The sequence below is a fragment of the Taudactylus pleione genome, unplaced genomic scaffold, assembly GCF_031769625.1.
Source record: "Taudactylus pleione unplaced genomic scaffold, aTauple2 ptg000296l, whole genome shotgun sequence".
Taxonomy (NCBI): Eukaryota; Metazoa; Chordata; class Amphibia; order Anura; family Myobatrachidae; genus Taudactylus; species Taudactylus pleione.
Window position 1 is genome coordinate 7,257,983 of NW_028284698.1, and position 11,224 is coordinate 7,269,206.

The 11,224-nt window shown below is 45.7% G+C and overlaps 1 protein-coding gene across 1 annotated transcript; it reads left to right on the forward strand.

Annotated features, from left to right (window-relative positions):
• Positions 1–508: 508 nt before the first annotated feature.
• On the forward strand, positions 509–3,805 carry NDUFA1 (NADH:ubiquinone oxidoreductase subunit A1). The gene is made up of 3 exons (XM_088482905.1): positions 509–718; positions 903–992; positions 3,676–3,805. The coding sequence occupies exons 1-3, from the start codon at positions 617–619 to the stop codon at positions 3,694–3,696; spliced, it is 213 nt and encodes a 70-aa protein (XP_088339031.1). The 5' UTR covers positions 509–616; the 3' UTR covers positions 3,697–3,805.
• The last annotated feature ends 7,419 nt before the right edge of the window (positions 3,806–11,224 follow it).

An 11,224-nucleotide genomic window follows, 5' to 3' on the forward strand; every position in this document is an offset into this window, starting at 1 on the left:
ACTACAAGCAAAGCAAGCGTCACTACTTATTTTCTATAAAGGAAAGGATATCCTCCTAATAGTCGCATAAAGATACGTAGCCACCAGCCTAGCTTTACATATTTACATGTTTGTCACTCTTCACACAATACACATATAGCATAACTTGCTCTCTTGCAGAGTATCTGTCAGTCATGGGAACTTTTCCCTTCACAAGATGGCCGCTGTCTGACGTCATCTGTTGCTGTGCCGCTATGAAGTTCTCGGTAGGATGTAAGGCTCGCGAGATATACTAGTTCCCTCAGGTTTCATTGGCTTCATGTTAGCTACTACCTAGCTTACCACAGAATCAACTTGGAAAACTTTATTAGTACTGTACGTGAGGTAACTGTATAAGAGATAGTGAGGGCGAAAATACTACAGTTCATTCTGTTAGGAACAGGTTACCTATAATAAAAACACAGACATTGGTTGAATTCCTCTTCCGCCTTTTTTTCCTCTGTACTGGCAGTTTTGCCAGTATCAAACATGGCCGACTTGTTTGCCATTACGAGAAGGCGCTGTGCCTGCTGGTCTAGAAGAGTGACCCTGAGCTGGTCCCGTTCATTATCCGAGGAGAGGCTGGAGTGGCGGGGACATGTGGTATGAAATACTGCCCGGTTTCGCCATAATGGCTGGCTGTCTAACGATCCCGGGTCTCTCCACCATGTTAATTCACCGCTGGACCAACGGGGGCAAGGTGAGTCTCTGCCGGCACTTCCATGGGCCGCAGGGACAGCTGCTGTGCCGCAATATGAGTATCTGGGTATATAACAGCCTCTGCCAACATACCTGTCATTGATTATTTATTGCATTTGATGTTATGGTGCATTTTGAGAACTCTGTGACCCTAACACCAGTATTGTGGGTTGTGTCATACACAGGAGAAGAGAGTTGCACGGTTACACTACCAGTGGTACCTTCTGCAAAGAGACAAAAGGGTTTCTGGAGAACAGCTCTATTACAAATCCAAGGTAATAATTCCTTATGGGGTATTGTATAAGCTTGGCGACAGGATAATAAGCACATGGGACGCTGACACTGGCAAATTTCTCCTATTGGTGGACAGATATTACAGTTAAGACAAAATAACAAACGCTATCGGTATGGAAGCGCATTTCCGCCCTTGCTCAATGTCACGTCCAAGTCCTTTAGCAGAAGGGGCCCTAGCATCAACTGTAACTTATGCACTTCAAGGGCCACATTGGGTGGTACTCTAACCTTCTAAATGGCTGCAATACATTTTATCAAAGTACCACCTTATCTACAGTGACAATGCTTACAATAGGTAGCTTCCTTTCTAAGGGGCATATTTAGTAACATTATTTTTACTAAAATAATGTGAAAATGTGTATTTTCACTCCCGTCTCACATTATTTTAGTATCACATACATTTATTAAAGGGTAATTGGAGAGGTTTTCGTGAAAAACTCCAATCCTTTCAATTTACATATTTTTAGAAAGCAGATCGCATTTCCCTTTCTTGTAATGGGAAATGTGATCTGCCCAGATTTACTAAAAATATATTGTGAAAAAATAGACTACAAGCGGAACACTGAAAAAAAAAAAAAAAAAAGGTTTGACAAAACCCAAAAAAACCACTTGCCTGCATCCGGAGACCGGTTCTCCGATGAGGTCCTCATGGGCTCCGGTCAGCTGGTCTCTGGGATCCTGCACTGTGACACTGCTTAGAGCAGCTGCCCATGGTCAGGGGTGCCGAGAGGGGGGAGGGGGGGGGAGCGGGTACAGATTAAGGTGGCCCGGGCTTTCTGAGGGGCCTGGCGCTGCTCCCCCTCCCTCACAGCAGCCCAGCACACAGCGTGTGCTGAGCTGCAGTGGAGACTGCTCGTGGCTGCTGAGTCACAGCAGCCTCCTATGCCTGTGGGGGGGAGTGATCACACTGATCGCGCCCCCCCTGGCTTTCAGCAGGGCTGAGGGAGCATAGAGCGCCCCCCTCCCCAGCGCGCAGCGGCGCTGCATTTCTTTCTCTTTTTTTCCGTGAAGGGGGCGTGGCCACGCCTCCCACGATTAGGCCATGCCCCCTATTACCCAGTATATGGAAAAGATTTCTGGACTGCACAACCTGACTATATATACACTGGGAGGTGCTACCTGATGAGACTAATTGCAGGCACAGAAACAGACAAAATCTCAGGTGCACAACTCCAATTCATCAATAATATATATATAAATGCAATAAAATTTTGCAATCAATAGAGGTTTTTAGCATAATCATGGCCAAGCTTATGGGCCTACCCACCATATCCAGGTAACCTCTTTCGGGTATGTCCCTAACATACTAAGGTTCAAATCCAGAGCGCAGGACCCCCCAAAACCGGCCAGGCTAAGCCGCCCCAGGGCACCACCATAGTATGAAAAGTGCAGTGTAAAGAGATAGTTGCCCATGGTTACAATGCAGGAGCCTGGAGAGCAGCTGACCGGATGACCAGAGAGAGGACCTCACCAGAGCATCGGTCACGGCAGTAAATGTATGGGGGGGGGGGGGGGGGGTTGCAGTATTTGGCGTCGTCACATGGACAGACACATTCTCCATGTATTTTTTCTGAAAAATAGAGAGGTGTATGGATGAGATTTGCAAGGACAAAGCTTTGTCGCAAGCTCTGTCCCTGCATGCGGAATGTTAGAGCATCCGTGTGATATTTTCTGAATTTGCAATGTGAATTTAGTCTAAAAGATAACACTACAACCGCATTTTAATTGCGGATTGTAGTAAATCGGGGCCTAGGAGACAAGTAGATCATTAAAAAATAAAACCGCCAGCTGTATGTTTTTATCCTCTACCAACTCTCTGGGAAACGTTCACCACATGTTATGCAGAATATGGGGTTTGGGGGTTTTTTTTTTTTTTGTAGCTTTTCCTGTTTTATTGCTTGGGTGTGCCCCATTGCAAGGGCTGCCATGGGGCATTACAGGGGAAAACAGCAAATTAAAATAACTTCTGCAAAATATTCCATTGCAGCCCAGATTTTTCCACCTGTGTTATTTTGAGATGATTTATATATTTCAGGGATAACTTGGGAAGTCACACAGGCCCAGGGAAAAGGAGGAGTTGCATCCTTTATAAATGCGTCTTCATAGTTAATGGGAACACATTTAACATGTTTCTAGGGCTTATTTGAAGCACAGAACACTCTTAGGATACACTAATGAATAAAGAGTAATGGAGCATACACACGGTCAGATGAACGATTTGAACGATTTTTGACTGCATTAAAATGAATGGAATCGTCCACGTCTGACTGCAAACACATCAGATGTCAGATATCATTATCTGACAAACGGGAACGCGCATCGTTGATCGTCCATCGTTCAGGCACGTCAGATATGTCAGATTTTCCTTCAGATATGAATGACTGAACGATTTTTATGTAGTTATCGTTCATATCTGAAGGAAAAATCTGACCGTGTGTATGCACCATTAATGTACATATGTTTGTAGAGATGTCTGGAACCAAGTGATATCTTCAGAATTGTAAACCAGTCCAGCCCGTTGAGGCATACTGAAACTCTATTTTGGAAATCTAGTAACAAAGTAAAATTTTTATGTTATGAACAAAAAAACATAAACTGTTTTTATTTCCTTGTTCCAAAATATATAAAACTTTGTAACACTTATGTTTTGTTTTTTTTCTTCAGGGCTTGGAACATATTGATTAAGGATCAACCTTGAAAGGTTCTACTATAAATATCCAGATTTCATTGTATTCAATAAAATTATGTTTATGTACAGATTAAAAATAAATCCCAAATTCCATTTTTCCATTTCTATTATGGTGGTATATGTATGAAGTAACCTAAAATGTGATCATGTAAAACTTCATAAATGGCAATTGACAGTATCTTTCATTACGGATAGTTGTCCATTATGTAGCTAGATGGACCTGGTAGTAAGTTTTCATATTGATCATGAGGTGACGCATACGTGCCTAATCTCCCAAAAATTGTGGGAGGCTCACGATTTTTCGGGTAGCTTTCCGCACCCCTGTAAGACTAGACAGATCTCCCTGACCATGTCTCTTCCTAGTGAAGTGGTCAGGGTGAGGATATTATACAGGGAATTTGTGGGTCTGTATGGAGAGGTGGAGTTATTTAAGGTAGGCAGGTATGAGGTGCAGTCTTCTAACCGCATTAAGTGCTTCTTCCCCCTAAGTGTTCTCATCTGTACTGGAGTCCCACTGCATGGAGCCTTTGCTGAATAGAGCACAAACTGGGCCTGATTCTGGGTTGGGAATAAAGCAAAACAGATAGTTACTGTGCACCTTGGTAAAACCATGTTCTGTAGGTGGGGCAGATTTAGAATGTGCAGATAGATTCAGATTTGATTGAGATATGTTCAAACTGCAATCTAACTTGCAGTGTAAAAATAAAGCTGTCCAGTATTTATGGGTTGCATGCAGAGCAGCTAGTATTTACCCCACATGCATGTAAAATGTATGTGTTTGCACCCCTTGAATTGCATCATGTCCAAGTGCACTGTTTCTTGCTCTTTCTTACTTTATTCCCAACAATCAAACCCATAGTCCTTACATAGACACTGAAGACCTTTGTGATAAGTGTGTCTGCTCTGGCAGAGAGACTACTGTAGGAGCAATAGTCAAAACCAGAGAGCAACAATCCCTATTACCAGTTCTGTTCACAGCGTCACTTGTGTGTTGAAGAATCCCCAACATTCAACCATTCTCTAATCCAGAATATATATAACAAACAAGGATATGCTACCTTCCATCCCTCTGCTGTAAGGTAAATAAAGCAGCAGTCTGGGGTAACTGATTTTACCACCATGTTATTAGATAGGTGTACAGCAGGGATCATTATGTTGACACTGTATACATCAGAGCCAGGTTGGCGGCAACATTAAAACGCTGCTTAGATTATTTGATTGGTTGCTAGTATAACTAAACTTGCTGCTTTTATTTTTTTTGCATTGAATGAAAACTTGCTGCTTACAAATAACATTTTAATGTTGTTACTGATGCTGGTAATAGTTCTCCGACATAGCCAGTGTCTGCATAATTATTGTCCAACTGTTTACACAGCATCTGTGTAATCTAAATCGTCCCCTGCTACTGGAAAACTGAGGACCTTCTCATAATGGTCTCGTCTGGATGAGCCCTAAAAGTTCCTTGCTGTCATAGGGGCACATGGTCTCCAGAAGGGCAGAAGCACTTGCTGCTCTCGCCACCTCAGCTGCTGTCTTTTGGTATTGTCCTATACTTTAAATGGTATGACTTGCATCTCAATGCTGTAATTTGGTAGAGATGTGTTCCTAGCAATGTAATAAAAAAAAAGGTAACAAACACAAAAGTGCTATATAATGTGATAACTACCTTCACTCTCATGTTGCACATCAAATTGATCATTGCAATCTAGCAATGTAGTTTTTTTGCTTCCAGTATTATTTTTGCGAATAAGATTCACATTTGGAGTGAAAAAGTTGCGGTGCCATGTTGTTTGGAACCTGGTGCGCCGAGAGGGACTTTGGTGTGACTGAAGCCACTGTTTATGATGACACATCTGTGTACTAGGACCAGCAACAATGCACCGTCACGTTTAGGGTGGTCAGAGTTGCCCAGCAGCTCCCAGAAAGCTGGGCATGACCCCAACGTGGCGAGAACACGGGTGCAAGAGTCACACATCAAGGGATCTGACCTCGTGGACATGAGGCCATTCCCCCTTTTGCACGCGGGAACGGTCCTTAGATGCCACACTGGGTGTCACCAGCCATATTGATGCCACTGTCTGTGACTTCAGTACTTTATGACTGAAAATGCAGTTCTTCAGCCAACCACACTACGTCAAGCTTAATGAGTTTGGTTTGCTTTAGAGAAGCACACCGACCATGTGCCACCTAAACAAATGTATTTGTCCAGTAATCTCACAAGTTTAAAACTGTAAAGGAGTACTCTCAGATTCCAATATAACTTTTTATTAATTGGACATGCGGGCAAGAGACCCACTCTTCTTCAGATCAATTGTGCAATGACGGGATAGATTGTGTATGGGAAATTTGCAATTAAAATACCAGTAATGGCACAAAGTGAGCACACAAATAAGTACACAACTGCTTCTGCCTGATTGCATTGCTACTGCACACGTCTGTTAATAAGAAAACAATAGTGTTCGATAAACAACAGATATACAGTTACATTTTAGTTTCTCCATGCTTTAACGTAATGACTACCATCAGTGGCGTCCCCGCGGTGACACCCGGTGCTCGGAGGGATGGCGAAAAAGGGGTGTGGCCTTGGGAAAGGGGGCGTGGCCTGATCCCGATCCCCGGCCTGTGGTTATCAACGGGGGGTGCCGGCAGTGCAGGCTCCCTCACTGTGACAGGAGCCGAGTGCTGCACTTAATGCTGCAGTGCAGCACCCTGCTCCTGTCACTAAGGGGCAGCCTGCACCTTGGTGTCACCACCTCGGCGGCCCGCTTCCCCCCCGTGACGCTAATGTGACATTACATTATATAACCACCTGACAAAATAACTGCATTGTAGAATTTAGACATAGGCAACCTGTGGCTTGCCAGCTATTTGTGGCACTACAAACCCCAGCATGCTTTTCCGATGATGAACTGTATAACGTTCAGGTGTCAAGCTTCCAGTGTGGCTCTGTCTGATAATACAGGTTGAGTCTCCCATATCCAAAATGCTTGGGACCAGGGGTATTTTGGATATTGGAATATTTGCAGTAAATAATGAAATATCTTGGGAATGGGACCCAAATCTAAACACAGAATGCATTTATGTTTTATATGCACCTATAGCCTGAAGGTCATTTTATACAATATTTTTTAATAATTTTGTGCATCAAAAAAAGTTTGTGTACATACATGAAATTCATTTATGTTTCATATACACCTTATACACACAGCCTGAAGGTAATTTTATACAAAAAAATTTAATAATTTGTGCTTTAAACAAAGTTTGTGTACATTGAACCATCAAAAAGCAAAGGTTTCACTTTCTCAGTCATGCTAAAAATATTCCGTATTTCGGAATATTTGGATATGGGAGGCTCAACCTGTATATATAGGGCTTGGGTGATATTTTCAGGATAATAGGTCTTATAATTTGCACTGAATAACCACAATCAATCAGCAATTAGATTTGTTTATGTCTATGACAATGAAAGTAAGCACCTGCACCTGTTGGGTTAATATGGTTTAGAGCATATTTTGTACTTATGTGCAATTTTAGTAAATGAGCCCTAATATCTGTCCGAAATAATGATATCTTAATAAAATATAATGGAGAATAGAAATGCTGCCTACTGTATACTTTTGTTTACATGCTTCTGTAATAATCTACTTTCTTGGTTTACAATGTCACTCACCTTTATATATAACAGCGGAGCGGATTCCAAGCCAGTATACATCATTATTATTTATTTATTAACAGTTTCTTATATAGGGCAGCAAATTCCGTTACGCTTTACAATTTGAATCAAGATTAACATACTGGGTTGTAAAAGACATACATATATGACATACATAAGGGTAAGAGGGCCCTGCTCGCAAGCTTACAATCTATAGGGACTCTGCTACTGTTCCTCTGATGCAATATAAACATATACTATTTGCCATATCCATTTAATATAATACATTTTGAATCAATGTTATGCTCTATTTATATGCATGCACTGAAAAGCCCAGCTCATTGATGTGACAGAATAGAGTATATAGGTACTTATACACTTATACATAAAGTACAAGGGATGTGCATTGTGATATATTAATAAACTATCCCCACTATAACAAAATCCCCATTTAGATCAGGGTCCTCTTACAGTTTCAGCTGGGACCCCAAGTACTAATGCACCATTGTTTTATTATTAACATTTACTATATAGTGCCAGTATATTCCTTTGTGCTTTATAATTGCAACAAAACAGAAATAAAACAAGAGGTAATAACAGACAAAGAGGTTCAAGTTATCATGCATGATGGCAACACTGACTTCTACTGGACTATGGGATCTATTCAGCAATCAAATTTCTACAGAATGCGGATATGAGCGTTTCCTCTTTTAATTATTCCCGTTATTCAGTAAAGGGTTAGCGGACAGAATAATGCAAATATGTATTTGTTAATACCCAGCTCGCACAGTATTGCACAGTAGAGAGGAAGCCATTGCTCTCTACAGCTCTTTATCGTTTTTTTGCTATTCAGCAAGCATGAAAATATAGAAGATGTGTAAAAGCTTACTTTATATATAACACCATCTGAGAATGCTGTTCTATGAAGAAAATTCCTTATTTCTACTTCAGGGTCCATAGGGTATCCACAGGATACCTTGGGGTATAGGTGTGACGTCAGTCGCAGGGCACCAAAGAGTTAAGCTTTCAGCCTCCCAGGATGCACTAGGTCCCCCTCCTATACCCCGCCCCCGGGCCAAGGCACCTCAGTTTAGTTTGGTGCCCGGCCGGAGTCGGGTGCACCTGTTGGAGTGGGGGGCTAGAAGAGCCCCTGAAGCTTTTTCTTCATGCAGCTGTGGCTGCACATCTGGATGAACAGCATGGACAGTCAGTCCTGACGTCCATGCTGTCTTCCCTACACCCCGCCGGTACCAGAACGCCGGTACTGATCCGGGGATGCTGGTGGGCGTCTGGGGTCACAGCTAGCGGTGACCCCAGATGCTCCGGACCATGGCCGGATTCAAGGGGGACAGAGGTAAGCAGCGGGGTCCCGCGGTGGGTCCCCGCTGATCACATGGTCCTAAGTCCCCAGGCAGGGGGCTCCCTGGGGACTGGCTGCAGCGTGGAGCCAGGCGACCAACCTGCGCTTCCACTACCCCCTGGGACAGCGGACCGCAGCAGAGCGGTAGCGCTGCGGCGTCCCAGGGGTTAAATGCATGCCAGGGGAGCGCGCCTTCCCTGTCTCACAGCCGGCGCCTCCCCCGCTGCACACAGCCCTCTCTGCACTGTGCTGACTGGTCCTGTGTCAGCGCTCCTCCCCCAGGCCAGCTTCTCTCTGCTCCTCGGCGGCCATCTTCTCTGCAACGCATGGTGAACGCTGCTGGAAGTCTGGAAGGAAGCATCGTGGTCTGGGTCCCCCCGCATACCTCTCCTCCGCTGTGGCTCAGGTCTGTGTATGCAGCGCTGTGTCCTACCAGGCCCTGTGTCTGTGTAGTTGAGTGATCAGCGCTGTTAGTGCAGGAATGGTTATTTCTCTGCATTGTATGTGACTGTGCCAGCGCTGCCTGTAACTTTTCTTCTCTAAACTGTCAGCTTTATTACTGTCCCTGTTCTTTCTGCTAAGGCCCTTGCGGTGCGGTGCTGCAGGGTGGTCTCTCGCCTATTTAATACTTAATTGGTGAGAGAGGTCACATACGTGGTGCCATCATGTCTGAAAGTGATTTTCCCCTCCGGCTACAGTGTACCACGTGCAAAGTACCGTTAGCGGAGGGGGAGGGTAGCGCGGAGGGCCTTTGCCGGCAGTGTTTGTCCATGGCGCGGCCTATTACGGTTACAGCACCGGTACAGGAGCCGCCCTGGGCTTGTTTCGCTCACGCGTTAACAGCCTTAGTGGGCCAGTTAGCTCCGCAGCCCGCGTTTACTCTGATGGGTTTGTCCCAGCAGTCTGTGGTGTCGTCACCCATGCAGGGGTTCCCACGACAATTGGTGGTACCCCACTGTCTCCCTATTTCCCCGCTCCCGGGTTCTCAGGAGCCAGCGTGGGTTAACTCCCTGACGAGTTCTGTACAGCACTTGTCGGATGTGTTGCAAGGGGAGTCTGTGATGCGGCCTCATAAAAGGCCGGTGGCGTCTCTGTCCGCTCCTTATGAGGATGACGAAGGGACGTCTGATGATGGGGAGATTCTGGATCCTTACGATCAGGAACCTCTCCATACTAAGGACGCTGATGCTAAGTCCAAAGTATATATTCCTGGACTTATTCGGGCGGTCCGCACAGCCTTGGTGATTGAGGACGAAGTTCCCCCAGCGGCTAAATCTAAGTATGCCTTTTTCAAAGATGTGAAGGGCGATGCCACGGTCTTTCCTCTTTCGGGTCAGTTGGTGGACCATTTAGAGGAGGCGTGGAAACAACCTGGCAAAAGATACCAGCCGCAGAGACGCCTGGCGGTGGCTTATCCGTTCTTGGATAATTATTTTGCTAAGTGGGAATCCCCTCCACAGGTGGATTCTCACGTGACCCGTCTTGTCCGTAGTGCCACATTGCCGATGCCATCCATGTCCTCCCTTAAGGATGCTACGGACCGCAAGGTAGAAATCTGCCTGAAGTCTGCTTATTCCCTTGCAGGGGGGGCAGCACGGCCGGCTATGGCCATTTGCTGGGTTGCCAGAGCGATGGAGCGCTGGGCGGATTCATTAGAGGCTTCTTTTGAATCCGACTGTCCGGCCGAACATTCGGAGTTGATTGGCAATCTCCGTGATTCGGCCACCTACATCAACGAGGCGGCTCTAGACATTAGTACTCTGGTGTCTAGAATTTCTTCAGCAGCGGTAGCTGCTCGTCGCACCTTGTGGCTGCGATCCTGGAAGGCGGACGCAGATTCCAAGAAAGGTCTGGAAGCGTTGCCGTTTACCGGAGAAGTTCTCTTCGGTCCGGATCTGGATAAGATTGTGGCCACGCTGGCGGCAGCCAAATCTGCTTGTCTCCCGTCGGCCGCTGCTCCTTCTGGTTCTGGACCATCGTCCTTTCGGTCATCTAGGGCCCAGGGCAGGCCCAAACCACAGTCGTTTCCTCGACAGGCTGGCCCTAAGAAATCGGTCAAGCCCCGGAAACAGGCATGGAGTACCAGACGTCCGGCCCCCAAGCCAGATGACAAGCCTGCGGCCTGACGGTCCGGGTCTCCCCTTGGGGGATCTCAGGGTGGGAGGCCGCCTGCTGCAGTTCTCCCGGTGTTGGTCGTTCACTACGACAGACACTTGGGTTCTGGAGGTGGTCTCTCACGGGTACGCCCTCTCCTTCCGGCACAGACCCCCGGCTCGATTCTTCACCACGGGTCTACCATCAGACCGGAACAAGGCTACGGAGCTGCGTAAGGTATTGCACACTATGCTCCAGGCTGGAGTTATAGTGCCTGTTCCATTCTCCCAGAGGGGCCAGGGTTTCTATTCAAATCTATTTTTGGTACAGAAACCCAATGGGTCATATCGTCCGATTCTCAACCTCAAAGCACTCAACAAGTCTTTGCGGGTCCCGAAGTTTCGGATGGAGACCCTAC